The sequence below is a fragment of the Festucalex cinctus genome, chromosome 1 (genome assembly GCF_051991245.1).
Source record: "Festucalex cinctus isolate MCC-2025b chromosome 1, RoL_Fcin_1.0, whole genome shotgun sequence".
NCBI classification, from domain to species: Eukaryota; Metazoa; Chordata; class Actinopteri; order Syngnathiformes; family Syngnathidae; genus Festucalex; species Festucalex cinctus.
This window is the reverse complement of record NC_135411.1, coordinates 28,454,967-28,470,000: the sequence shown is the minus strand read 5'-3', so window position 1 is coordinate 28,470,000 and position 15,034 is coordinate 28,454,967. Positions and strand designations below refer to the sequence as shown.

At 39.4% G+C, this 15,034-nt stretch overlaps 1 protein-coding gene across 3 annotated transcripts in view; it reads left to right on the top strand.

Annotated features, from left to right (window-relative positions):
- Positions 1-15,034, top strand: part of axin1 (axin 1) — a 32,338-nt gene that overhangs the window by 14,750 nt on the left and 2,554 nt on the right. For 2 of the 3 annotated variants that reach the window (XM_077527700.1, XM_077527692.1), the window contains 7 exons: positions 4,145-4,285; positions 4,406-4,502; positions 7,169-7,294; positions 10,290-10,645; positions 11,227-11,376; positions 12,960-13,157; positions 13,398-13,505. In XM_077527700.1, the coding sequence (XP_077383826.1) occupies positions 4,145-4,285; positions 4,406-4,502; positions 7,169-7,294; positions 10,290-10,645; positions 11,227-11,376; positions 12,960-13,157; positions 13,398-13,505 (1,176 nt within the window). The remainder of the gene's footprint in view (positions 1-4,144; positions 4,286-4,405; positions 4,503-7,168; positions 7,295-10,289; positions 10,646-11,226; positions 11,377-12,959; positions 13,158-13,397; positions 13,506-15,034) is intronic. The other variant, XM_077527709.1, reaches the window with a different exon arrangement.

The window sequence follows — 15,034 nt, the reverse complement described above, 5'->3', positions numbered from 1 at the left end:
AATGATGATGATAAGCTGCCATGATAATAGTATATTCATGTTTCAAAGCCGAAGTAAAGGTGTCTCCTTTGTAAAACATTGACAAACTTGTCATATGTTGAACTTGAACACTGCAGTACAACTCTGCATTAACATGTTCACACACCTTCCACATGGATGGCCTCTTCTGACATTATCATGATGAGTATCTACGTACAGTCGTAAAGTTTGGGAAAGGGGCGCTCTTATTAGCTGCCTATTTTATCGTGACACGCAGGATTTAAATGCAAAACAATGCCCATGTACTGCCGAAATAAGCTGCTTGCTGAACGGCACTGACTGATGTGTCTGTGCATGTGCATACTGTTACCATCAGCTCATCTTGACAGGCTGTTGCATCGAGTTAGGCTGTGTTTCATAAATGAACACGCAGCCAGTAGGGGTGTGAATTGCCTAGTACCTGACGATTCGATTCGTATCACGATTCACAGGTCACGATTCGATTCGATACCGATTAATCCCGATCCGAATTTATAAGTCGATTGTTGCGATTTTTTTTCATTCAAATTTAGAAAATACTAATCAGTAAGCTTGTAGAGTGTAAGATTTATATGAAAATGTATTATTTATTTATCTGAAATTTCAGTCTTATAGAGGTTGTAATCTGTTTCATGTTTGAACAGCATTAAAATAAAATATTAAGGCTTAATGTTCCGTTCATATAACATTCTTCCATGCTCAAGGTGTGAACCCGAACCCGAAGTCAGACGTTTTGTTGAATATTTTTCCATTAAAAATGGAAGTTTAAAAATCGATTCACACACACACACACACAAAAAAAAAAAGGCAATGATGATAAGACGTTGAATCGGTAAGACTACCGAATGAACAATTCTGAGCTCTTAAAAAAAAAAAAAAAAAAAAAAAAAAAATCATTTTTTTTTTATTGAATCGATTCGAGAATCGCGCGATGTAGTATCGCGATATATCGCCGAATCGATTTTTTTTTAACACCCCTAGCAGCCAGTGTGTTTCTTTATTTATCCAACATTTGACCATTATATGACATAGTCAAAGTCCATTTTGCTAATTTATTTCATTAATTTAGTATGCCTCGGCAAACTGGCCCTGAGCGCATGTGCAGTGACACTTATAGCTTGCCTAGGCAAATCAGCTCCCCCCGGCGGTGTGCTGGCAAAAGGCGAAAATACAACAATAACACTTGTCAAAATTGTTTAAAAAACAAAACAAAACAAAACAACATCAGGTCACCCGGGATAGAGGGGGTTTTACCATATTTATTTTTGAGGCTGAAATAAGAGAATTGGGACAATTGTGAGCTAAACAATATGGCACTGAAACATTCAATTATTAAAAAAAAAAATAGTTGTCGATCGATTTGATAACTGATTGGTTGTCAAGTTATAATTAATTTTTGCACCTCAAGTTTCCACCCTCCGTCTCAAGTAAGTGTCCTCATGGCAAGTAGTACATAAGGATGTGAACCTCATTCTCCGTTGTTTGAGTTTGAGTGGTGTTCAATCTGTTGTGATTCTCACAGATTCCCTTGACAGGTATGTTCCTGAGCTGCAAGAGTCAAGTGTACAAAACCTTTGCAATGACAAGACAATATACCCTCTAACTGTAAAAACAGACCACGACTAACGTCTAAAATAAATGATTGATAGTGTTTGTACTAGTAAGAGACTGACTCACACAAGAAAGTTGAAAGCTAGCAAAGTGGGTGCACTGAGACACAATCCAGCAGCAGACTTGTGCGAAGAACACAACCAAAGGCGAATGCTGGTGATCAATATTGATAGTGTTTGAAATCTCAGGGAAGTGTGCAAGAGAAAAAATAGGCCTGCACGTCTCATTGCTGCTTCTGTTTCAGCCATGGCCATCCACACTTCTGTGATGTATAAATAATAATGGAGACACAGGTTGGCCTATAAAGGTGCGATCTCCGAGCACTAGTTCAAAAATCAATCATCTAGGCTTTGTACAAAAAGGCTCTCTCTATTGACCTTTAGGCCTTTCTGTAAACATCACCTTTTTTCTTTCGTAATTCCCTTATGCCCCTTATTTCGTGCTCTGTACTCTGCTTGTTGCATACATTTCCATTATTAGGGCCATGGAAGCTGAAGGAATTAGCTGGTTGCAAAGGTTTCTCATTGAGCCTTTCTTTTTTTCTGGGAGCTTGTGCATTCTAAACAGGATCGAATGCTTTAGGGACTTCCAATGTGAATAAAAAAAGACGATGCCGAACATCTATAATTCATGTGCGGGAAGAGTTGTCAGAAGTATTCTCGGCAACGCCAAGCACGGAATGTGAGTGATGTCAAATAAATGTCTTGAGCTGTTCAATGTGCAACACTTGGCTTATTAAAATTTGGTGTTACTTACTGTAGTTACCACTGGAGCAGACTGATGGCTACCAATGTTTGTATTGAACTGAAAACCTTTGACTAACTAGACTACAAAGTTCAGTTTATAAATTCAAAGGTATTCAACAAGTGGAAAGGAGAGAATATTCCACAGGTGTTATGGTTGCTTATGATTAGTTGATGTTTCTTACTGGTAAAAAGAACAAACAGCGGTCGTGTTGGTACCTGAAACACCCCTTGTTTATTTACAAGTAGGTGCAAAAATTCAGTCGCCTAAATATACATGAAAGACACACATTCATCAATACTAATTGAAAGATATCCCAAGTGAGATACTCATTCAATCTTAGTATGTAGGTTTAGTATGTTATATACAGGAGTTATTGCTTTACCCTGAGTGGTATGAATAGCGAATTTATGACTGTCTGGTTAAGTATTGATACTGAGCTGTATATTACCAGAGGTGGGCATCGTCATTGACTGGAATTTATGATTGATAGTAGTGCCCACCTTTTGGCGTGTGCTTCAGCACTTTCAGCGAAAGTTTAGTTTGGTAATGCAAAGCCTCACAACACGGATTGAGAAAGTGTACTCACCGCAATCGACAGAAGTAATCTTGCTTTACTCGTGCTTAGTCATGTGCATTTTTTCAAGGCTTCGCATGATCACGCTTTCACTGAAAGGTGGGCACTTTCACCAGTCATCAATTCCAGTTAATGACGATACGATGCCCACCTCTGTATATTACTGCAACATTTACATCCGCACCTTTTCCATTCTCCCTCAAACCTAGAAAAATGTGTTTGCTATTTATTTCACAATACAGTGATTATCCAATAATTGATTATATGCGGAAAAACATCTACACTGCATCATGATGTCCATGTATCTGAAGATGGGAAAAGTTGTAAAACACATCATATCGTCAGCCTCCTAAAATAATTGTCCATGTTATTTATTTTTTTTATTTTTACCGGTATTTTTTAAAAAAGTGGAGACATTCTGATTCATCATTTCATTTCAGGGGTTTGATTGAATGATCTATTCAACTAAAGATGATGGATACAATTGCTGCTACTGCTATGACCACTGTTTCACTTGGTTGTGTATTTTATGTTGGTTATAGATTTTTAAATACTGTTGCATTTTATAACTCAGCTCTTCAAGACTTGTAATTTGATGACACAGCACTTTTGTAATCTGTATTTGTATGTTGCGTGTATGTAATTTTAACTTTGTTCTGTAATTTTATTCTTTGGGGACTACAGTTGAAAATTAGCATAGTGCAGGGATGGTCAAATTCGGTCCTCGAAAGCCACAATCCAGCCCGTTTTGATTTAGGATCACAATTGTTATCAGGCTTCTGCAAAGCTTGCTGATGAGCTGATCATTAGATTCAGCTGCGCTGAAGGAGGGAGACATGGAAAACAGGCTGGATAGTGGCTCTCGAGAACCGAACTTGGCCATCCCTGGCATAATCCCAAATCAGGTGCAGTCATCTTTTAATGACATTGTCCTTTTAAATGAACTTAAAAAAAAGTGGCCTTCATCCCGAGATGTTTAAGACAACATATATATTTATATGGTTAAAATATTACCTAGGCCATTATTTTCAGAGGCTGAAAATGACAGTTCTGACTTGACCAGAGAATGCACAAAGTCAGAAAAGTGCACAGCTGCGCATGTTTTCTGATTTACACACAGGAAAATTTGCCTCTAAATTATTTGTACTTTGCAATGAACCTTGAGGTACACCTTAATTTGTGTCTTTCGTCTAGGCATACACCTGGTCGGGAGCCAGCCGACCGCTACTATGCCAACGCCGGTCATGCATTGGCTCCGGCCACCAGCGCCAACGACAGTGAGCAGCAGAGTATGTCCAGCGACGCTGACACACTTTCCCTCACCGACAGCAGCATGTATGTATTGTTTATTTTATTGTTCAACATTGTTGTTGTTTTTTTCTTTTGTACGCCATCAACTTCAAGTGTTGTTTATTTCTGCGAATATTTCTGAAATGTTGTTTTTGTTTATTCCAGAGATGGCATCCCGCCCTACGGATACCACAAACCTCATCGGCGGGAGATGCACGAGAGCGCTCGAGCAAACGGGCGCGTGCCGCTGCCTCTCATCCCTGTGAGTTATTCATGGGTTACCCCCTCCTCCATCTCATTTCCCTCTAGGTTCCTTTCAACTGTCTGTCTCTGCCGTATTTGTCTCTCTTCACGTGCACCCCTGGAGATGGTGCATATTTAACGTGTGTGTGCTGTGAGGCCTGGGAGGGAGTGTAAGAATAGTGGTGAAGAGAAGGCTGTCTAAACGTGTAAGCTCCTTGCTTTTTCGGAAGCTGTGCCCAAGCAGACGAAAAGGCTCCCCCGTGACAGCCAGGTGCCTCCCCCGTGCAGCTGAGGCTGCCTCTCGCCAGCCCTAATTAGGCCGACCAATCGGGAGGTGGCGTGAATTGACTACATTTTTACAGCGCTAATCCTCTCTCATGTGTCCTCCTAATGAAGTCGCCATGAATTAACTGATATGAGGAATGTAAAATCTTCCATTTTAAGAAACACTACTACTATTGTAGGATTATACTCCAGTCTCCACTTTGCTGCAGCACTTTTTTTTTTTTTTTTTGCTGTCCTCATTTTCCTCTTGAATTTAATGTCATCCTAAAATGATAAAAATGTAATACACCCTGTTAACGTTGTCCTGGACCGTATTCCTTTTTGTGTGCTGCTATGTGATACTCCACAGTCTCCACTTTGCTGCAGCGCTGCAGTTTCTCACTGCCCCTCACTTTCCTCTCAAATAATCTTTGTGTCCTTGAAATTACAAAAAGTAATATACAATGTTAGCTCCATCCTGGACACTGTGCCTTAACTGTGGATATTGCTGTATGATACTCTACACTATAAGGCAAGGCAAGTTTATTTGTATAGCACATTTCAACTCAATGTGCTGTACACAAGGAAGGACAACACCTACAAGCATCAACAAACACAGTTAACAACATTCAGAGCAAAGAAGAGAAAACAAAAGTACGTTACAAAATTTACTGAAAGAACATACATTGACAATGTTAAAACATTAGACAGCAAACTTTTAACTGTTTTACTGCTACATGTTATCAAAAAACCCTCAGTGCCAGCCGATTTTGAGCATTTTAACTCATCTTTCAAGACATACAGAATATTGTGTTCTTTTAATACATATACAACGTGGGTACCACATGAAAGATTGCGTTCCATTCTTTCATTAAAACCCCCCAAAAATGTTTCTACCATACTCCGTTCTTTAGCAATCACCATTTGAAAATAGGTAATTTGAGTGAAAATAGAAAACTAAGGAGAAAACAAGCTTTTTGTGAAAAGATACATTTTCTCCACAACAGCGACTTTGACACTAATCTTTTGTTTAGTGATGCTCTGTGTGCATTGGGTTTAAAGTGACAAAGGCTTTGATCAGTCACGTCATCCTTGAAAATGTTCTATTTCATCAGATTTCATCAGTTTCGTTCTTTCATGTTTCATTGTAATTCCATACGCCAGCAGCCCATTGAAAAGGGATACAATGCTGCCATCTGCTGGCCGTAGTTAGTGGGTGTTTTTGGTTTCACAATTCTTTGACCCGGCAGCGCTGCACTTAGACGGTGCACTGGCCATTGATTAAAAAATAATAATAATAAAATAAAACATAGTTGACGTCATTTAATGTTTATGGCGGCATACATCGTGATTTTACTACGTTATTAAACGTTTTTGGCGGTCAGAGTTAAAAACGTAGTGTAAGGAAGTTACAAACAAACAAACATGATTTTAAAAATGTTTAAAAGACCTTGATCAAAGTTATGTGAAAAAAGCAAAGCTTTTTTTTAACCTGGATTTAAAAACATTTACACTCGGGCCTTAATTCTGTTGGCAGCTTATTCCATTTGTGAGCAGCTTCATCATGTTTGCTTCTTTTGAGAGGGTCCAGTGAGAAGACGGTTACAGTAATGGAGTCTGCTGGAGATAAAAGTATGGGAAAGCTTCTCTTGGTCTGCTTGAAGCATGCAGTCCTAAAGTCTGGAGATGTTTTTCAGCTGGTAAAAAGCCGTTTTAGAGTTTAATTTGATATGGTTGCTGAAAGCCAGGTCTGAATCTATTAACACCCCAAGATTTCAAACTTAGTCTTTGGTTTCTAAAGACGGTGACTCAAGCTGTTTTCTAACAGCAATCCTCTTTTCTTTATTAGCTAAAATAATTACGGTACCTCCGTTTTGTTTTCATTTAGTTGAAGAAAAGTTTGGTTCTTCCAGTTGTTGATTTGCCCTAGAGAGTGACACAGTACGTTAATTGAACTGCTGTCATTTGGGGATATTGATAAATACAGTCTCCATTTTGCTGCCAGGTTTTCTCACTTCCCTCAATTACCTCTCAAATACAAAAAAAGGTCTCCTAGAAATGACAAAAGTAAGCACATGCTAATGTTGTGAATGCTGTCGTATTATACTCCACAGTCTCCAATTTGATACGATCCTCCATTTTCTTGCTGGCCTCACCCTTCCCAGTTAGTGTTACACCTGTTGGTATTTTCACCTAATGATGTCTAACCCAAGGGATGCAATTTGTTGAATTCTTGCACTATGTTCCTTGTTATTCTTCCCAACGCGAGTATTTCTTTCAAAGTAAGAACACTATTGATTTCAAAGGCTTTCCGGACCACTGCGATTAAAAATTCATAGGAAACATCTTGTCTTTTTGCACAATCCTGCAGAAGGTTATGAACTAAAAAGGTTGCAATGTCTCCAACCTCCTCCTTTCCAGCGCACCAGCAGGGTTCCGAAAGACATCCACGTGGCGCCGGAGCGCTTCGCTGCCGACCTGATCCTCCGTCTGGAGGACGTCCTGAGAGAGAGGGAGACCGAGGAGCGACTCAAGAGGTTGCGACTGGTATGTCTGTTCCATTCTTATGTACTGAATCAGCTGCAAGCCCTCTGTTTGGTTCATTTGTCTTCACACGTGAATGCCATACACACAATAGGACGCCTTGTGAGTTGTGCATTCAGTGAGAGGACGTCTCTTAAGGCAAGCGTTTAAACCGATATAGCATTTCATCGTAGTTTACCCGTGCTGTGCTAGAGGCATCACTCAGTGTGTGTTTAAAGTTTTCAAAGGAGACTTCAATGAATTTAATGAGGCCAGCTATTAGGAGTGGGCTAAAAAATAAATAAATAACAGCATGGCATGAATCGCTTGGCGAGTTCTCTCTTCGGCCTGTTGGCGATCTGGCTTTGTGCACCAATCAGATGGAGCACCTGCGCTTGTAAGCCGGGAACAGCGTGGCAGCCGTTTGATGTCACTTGAGTGCCAGTGAAATGTGCCTCAGTACGCGGAGCCAAGCGTTTGGTTTTCTTTGGATCTAACTGAAGAGAAGAAGTGAGTGAACACACACACTAACTGGTGCCATAGCCTTGGATTCTACAATATTACATTCCACATACCGTACTCCTCTTTGCCCTCAGTCTCAATATGTCTTTTATAATGATGAAAAATAAACATGCATTGGTCTCAATGGATGCTACATTAATTTGATGTGTATATTTATTTTGGGTATCGACGTGTATTTTGGTATGCAATTTTTGATTAATTGTGGGAACGCTGAAAGCATCCCACATATGTTATTCGGATTTTTATTCTCCTCACTTTTTTTTTGCCGAAAAAACAACTCCCACATAATACTTCCGATTTACACCGTTCAAATTTCAAGTTGATGAAAAAATTCACGCCTTCCGGGGTATATATCGTTTGATTCCACATGACTTACAGTACTCACAGAATTTAACGTTAAATATCAACTTTTCCCCATTCGTTTTCAATGTGAATGACATTAAACTTTTTGTAAGTCCCACTTTCCACACCCACTTCCATACAAACAACTGATCATCATTACCAGCTCTCTCATACTGCTTAGTGGCAAAATTGGTTAAGTGCGTTGCCCGGTAACCAGGAGGTCCCGGGTTCGAATCCCACCTCTGACTGTACATTGTAAATATATCCATGGCAATTATGCTTAGTGATATAAATGTATACCAACTGACTATCATATCAGGAAATGCATTGCAATTTCACTGAAATGATTAAATGCATGTTGGCTTGCTGTTTCAGATGACACTTTTCAAAATAAATACACCATTAGCCATGAATCAGAACAAGGCAAGTTATCGCAGTAATTTTTGCCTCCCCCACAGCGTACCATTTTAGTACATTCGATGGTTCGATACCAACTGACTGTCGTATCAGTAAATGGATTATAATTTCTCTGAAATTATTCAATCCCACTTTAGACAGATTTCCGTTAAAATTTTGTTTTTATTCATTTATCTTTAAACTTCAATTAAAACTTTATAATTTTCACATAATTTATCTTTCAATTTACTTAATAAGCATTCAGCTTAGCATTCAGCTATTAGCATTCGGCTTTCAGCATTTCCACGCAATTTCTCCAGAAATTGCACTTAGTCTAGTTTATCTTAGGTAATGGTGAAGGGGCAGGATAAGTTTGACTTCTTCCTAATCCTTTTGGGACTAGTAGTAGGCCCCACATGTTTTTATTTAAGATATTTGTATTTTATATTGTTGTTTTGTTTTTGAGTTCCTGCTTTATTACTGTGCGTTCAAAATAAACATCTGTCAATTTTATGGCACAGTCTTGGCTGCAGCGCCCCGTTTTCACCCAGTACTGATAAAAATAAACATGTTAATGTTTGTTAGCATACCTTGGATGAGGAGCCCTAGTTCTGAATGATTCGCCATAGTCTCCACTTGCTTGATGGCCTCAGTTTCCTATCGAATTAATTTTGTCTCCTCAAAATGTCAAAAAAAGAAACACTAGTGTTAGCTCACCATGGACTGGATTATATTACACAGTCTCCACTTAGCTGCAGCGTTAGCATTTTTGCTGCTGTCAATTTCTTCTCAAACTCAAAAGTTTGTCACCTTGAAATAAATAAAATAAACAACACGTATGATAAAGTTTCTTACCGTGGATGATCCTGTGCCTTTTCTGCATTTGTGCCTGCATATCAATCTAGTTGTCATTGCTGGCAAATCTGGGCACATTTGCAAGGATCATAAAAACACTATGCATGGACTGACCCCCAAGTCTAGATCATGATGGGTTTGTTTGTGGTAGACTTGTGATATGTTTTAACTGGTGATGAAATGCTGCCATCTTGTGAAGGAAATGGCTCGATCTCACCCATTGAGGCTTATGTGACTGTCCTGATTTGAGAAAAGAATACAATACAATGCCCTGCATGGTGCAGCTACAACGGAATTGGTGTAAAACTCTTAAGTTTGATATCAAGAATACATTAGGGAAGAGGGAAAAAAACTAATATAAAACCTATGTGACTCAATTATGCTTTTCAAATAGCAATAAGGCACAGTAATATTATGTACAAGTATCAGTGAAGTGAGGAATTTTTTAAATGTAAAAAAATAATAATAATAAATTAGTGCAAGTGGGGCGGCACGGTGGTCGAGTGGTTAGCACGTCCGCCTCCCAGTTCTGAGGACTCTGGTTCGAGTCCAGGCTCCGGCCTTCCTAGGTGGAGTTTGCATGTTCTCCCCGTGCCTGCGTGGGTCTTCTCTGGGTACTCCGGTCTCCTCCCACATTCCAAAGACATGCATGGCAGGTTAATTGGGCGCTCCAAATTGTCCCTAAGTGTGTTTGTGAGTGTGAGTGGTTGTTCGTCTCTGTGTGCCCTGCGATTGGCTGGCAACCAGTCCAGGGTGTCCCCTGCCTACTGCCCAGAGTCAGCTGAGATAGGCGCCAGCAACCCCCGCGACCCTTGTGAGGAATAAGCGGTCAAGAAAATGGATGGATGAATTAGTGCAAGTGACTGTTGGTGAACTCCTTTTAAGTGTACATTTCCCCACAAAGGAAGAGGAAGGCGATGAAGGCTTCCCCACTAGTGTTCACCCACTGAACTACGCTGACTACTACGTTCCGTTCCTGAGAGACGCACACGAGGAGAATCCCGAGAGCATCCTAGACGAGCACGTCCAACGCGTCATGAAAACGCCGGGCTGCCAGTCGCCGGGAATGGGCCGTCATTCTCCCAAGTCCCACTCACCGGACGCTTTTAAAGGGACGGCGCCACCCTGTGGGGCTCAGAGCAAACATCCGTCCAGGCACACTTTCAAGGGAGAGTCGGGTCACCACTGCAAGCATCACACACACCAGCCAGAGTCTGCTTGGGGCATCGGATCCACAAATATGGAGCATGCGACCCACGGGTACGTTTATTAACTCATTTGCTCCCAATAACGTGTAAAAATGTCTTATTGTTTTAAATGTTTTAAGTGTCCCAAAGACGTATTTATATGTTTTTTTTGTGTTTTATTTTTTATTTTTATGCAAGAGCATACAGAAGGCATTGATGCAGCCTCTCAACTGCAAAGAACGGTTGCAGAAATGATAGTTATTACACAAACGGCCAGCAGGTGGCAGCAGAGCAAAGGAGATCAACCAGGGCCATCTTGAAAAAATGCTCAATTACATTTTTAAATAGATTTGTGAAAACTGATGAAACCTAGCTCTCTTCTAATGCTAATTGCTGCAAAACTGAAACAGATAGAAACATACTTTTTTTCCTGGTGAAAGAAGAGACTTTAATCTTTCTTTTGGTAGGTCCCATGCTTTTATAGCAATTGAACACAATATTCTGTGGGCCTTGCAAAATCAGTCAAAATCCAGTAAAACAGCCGGGAGCGTACGGGATTGTTTCTGTGAAAATGGCTGGGAGTGAATGAGTTAAGCAAAGTATGTGATGCCGTCTTCTTCCTCAATCCTCACATGAGATTGTGCTGTCGTGCAGGAGCAAAGGTGGTGCGCAGTGTCGACGAGTGTTTACGCGTGGGGAGGAAGCAGCTGCCCCTGTGGAAGACATGGAGAAGAAGCAGAAGATCCTCCTGTGGCTAATGGAAGGACAGAAGGAGATGATCCGACACAAGAGGAGCCCATACGGGTCAGTCATACCTTTTTTTTTCTAAATCCTGGCTCACATATAAGGATATTTCAAATCTTAAAAGATTTTTATCTTTGTCAGATGCCACACATGAAGATAAAAAATCGGGCATTTAACAGCTTTGATCGTATTGTGTGTGTAAGGTGTGCAGATAATCTCATCACAGCTCCCTCACGAACATAAAGATTATCATCTCTACACTGGTCATGATTCCAGTCCTCCGTGAGAGACCTCTCACGTGTTTATACATGATCTAATCAAAACCGGAAGGGGGAAAAAAATAAAAAAAATAAAATAATACTTTTTTTTTCTGTAAGACGAGACACACACCACGGAAGACAACAAACCCGATGACCTGGAAGTAATGATGGTGGTTTGCGGACTACTTCTCCCACGAGCTGGTCCTCCATGGAAAAGTTTTGGAATGAATAAAAGCATTTAAAAAATAAAAGAAAAAAAAAATCCACTCTTAACACATCTCACATATAATCTTATAAGATAATCGTATAAGACAAAAGATTGTCGGGCGTTTGACGTCCTTGGTCGGGAAGGGGCAATATCGGGACAAAAACAGCCTGACTCTCTTTATGTGTGAACCAGGCTTAATGTTCCGGAACCTTCTGGGAAGATTTCCCTCTTGTTTGCCACTCTACATCGCTACGTCATGTGACGTACACAAACTGATCCATGATTAGTTGTTAGCTGAGCTCGAAGCACCCGTGATGTAATTTTTAGTTGCCAGCAAGTATATGTTTTTAGAGGTATTAATTGCATATGAAAAATGACGTTATCAAATTAATTATAGACAATATATTAACTTATTACTGCTGAAAATGGTTAAATGAGTCAAGTATCCCTTGCAGGCAGAATTTTTTTTTTTAGATTATTATTATTATTTTTTATCAATGACTCAATTAAGCTTGAAAACTTAATAAAAACTAAACTCGTTTCACCCTTAGCGGTTAACATGGTTTCTCCATAATCTCCTGTTCTCTCCTTTGCTTGTTGTGTCACATCCTTACTTAGTTACTCCTCATCCTCAATTAGTAATAATGGTACTTGTCAGATCTGTAGCTTAATCATCGCTATGGAGGGAAGAATTAGTGAATTTCAAAAGAGGTTCCATATCTTGGAAGAAGTGTTTAGCCGCACCAGCTAGCCAGCCGCAGCACATTAGCTAGTGGGGAGCAAGTCAACTTGGTAGTAGTTCCTGAGCAGCCAGGAAAGCCGGCAGGATTGGTTAGTGTTCAGCTGGCAGCCCCTCTAATTCTGCCATCGGATGTGCAAAGTCATTTTTACACTGAGGCAGAAATGATGACGTCATCAACAAGAGTCACAATTGGTCCGTAGAGTCCAAATCTAAGATTTGAGTTTGGATCTCAAAATAAGGCCAAATCAGTATGTTGCATTTCAGTGTTTAGTTTAGGTGCATGTTCCACACATTTGTTTCCAAAAAATTTTCTCAGTGTCAAGAAACAAGAATGCTTTTGATTTCAGGTGCTAGTCTATTGAAATAATTTTGAGTTCTATCTGCCAAAAGACACATTCGTGGTCTAAAAAGAAGTCTTCTTCTTGTATTTTAGTAGCACCACTGGCTCTAAGAAGGTTCCGGGCCATTCCAGCTGCTCTTGGGACAACGTGCAGCCGTCACATCCTTTCATCCAGGATCCCACCATGCCCCCCAACCCAGCCCCGAGCCCCCTCATCCAGCTGGAAGAGGTGTGCCGGCGCTTGGCGGAGGAGAAGATGATCAAGTCCGGAACAGTGCAGCCCAAGCAGCGGTGAGTGGACACCTACATGTTAATCGTATTAGTGTTACCCCGATTTATTCAGGTTCACCTACTGCGGTCCTACTTTTTGGGGGAACGTATCTGGAATCGAGTGGGGTCTGGAAAGTTTGCCCCAAGATTAACATCAACAGGGGGTTCACTGTTTACCACCCCGACAGAATCCCTTCGAGTTAAGCACTGATGAAGGTCGAGTGCGTGACTAACAAAGGTGGCGGTTGTTGACTCCTTCAGGTATGTGATGGAGGTGATCCAGCGGGGTCGCACGGCACTCAGGCCTGCACTGTTCCCGCCGCTCAGCGTGGTACCCGCCGTGTCGGACTGCGAGCTCTCCGAGCCCGAGTACGTCCGCCCGTGCCAGTTTACTGTTCTTCACCCACCATCCTCAAATGCTCATCACTGCTCCTTTGTCACTGTCACAAAATTTGGAGCATGAGAAATAGCTTTGTCAATGTATTATTAGTTTTCCCACGTATTGTTAAAGACCACTTTAATTTCTTGCGTAGTTTATTATTATTATTATTATTATTATTAATGTATCTGTTATTATTTCTGAAACTAAATGAGAAAATATTTCTAATTATATTAAAAAACAATCATATTTTTGCATCACTGATAATTGACTTCATTTCTATTTTGTCACATTTTATTTTTAGATCAACACAAGCTTTATTCATTTGCTTCAGTCATCATCATTATTATTATTATTATTATTATTAGTGTTTTTCCGATACGGCAGAGGTGCCGATACTGCATTAAAACAGTGGTATCGGTATTGGCCGATACTGCAAAGCTGTAGTATTGTACATTGCAAATATATCCATGGCCATTATTCTAAGTAATATACATGTATACCAACTGACTATCATCTGGAATAATACATTGTACCTTCACTAAATGATTAATAATATGGTTAAATGTATAATATACCCACTGTGGCTCACTGGGTAGCACGGCGGAGCTTTGACTGTTGGAGGCGATGGTTCGAATCCCACCTTAGACAGATTGCAGTTTTTCTTTTTATTCAGTCATTATTCAACTAAAATTAATAATTTGTAATTCACATAATTTATCTTTAATTTACTTCATAAGCATTCATTCCACAAGCATTCAAATCTTGCAATTCAGCTTTCAGCATTCCCACACCACCTCTCCAGAAATTGCACTTGGTCTAGTTTATTATTATTATTATTATTATTATTATTATTATTATTATTATTATCCATCCATCCATTTTCTTGACTGATTATTCTTCACAAGGGTCACAGGTATTATTATTATTATTATTATTATTATTATTATTATTATCCATCTATCCATCCATTTTCTTGACCGCTTATTCTTCACAAGTGTCGCGGGTATTATTATTATTATTATTATTATTATTATTATTATTATTATTATTATCCATCCATCCATTTTCTTGACCGCTTATTTTTCACAAGGGTCGCGGGTATTATTATTATTATTATTATTATTATTATTTAAAATAACTATATGATGAAAACTATTAAATAAAACTATACTATTTTAACTATTAACAATATTAGTCATTTCACAAATGTGACCACAATAGTTCCCTTCACTTATTAGACAAAATAAAACAAAAAAACAGCAATGAAATAAAATCATTTGAAATTACTGAAAAATTACATCATTATTTTTTCACATTTATTTAATCCCCCACACACATACACTAAATGGAAGAACTGGAATACTTGTCACTAGATAAAATGAAGTTCTCTGTCTTGTAAATCACTGAAAATGTATGCACATAAACGCACTATGCTTTATTTTCCAATTACATAATTACAACAAAAAAATGTGGAAAAGAATACAGAATTATACATGCATTCATAATTTGTGTGTGC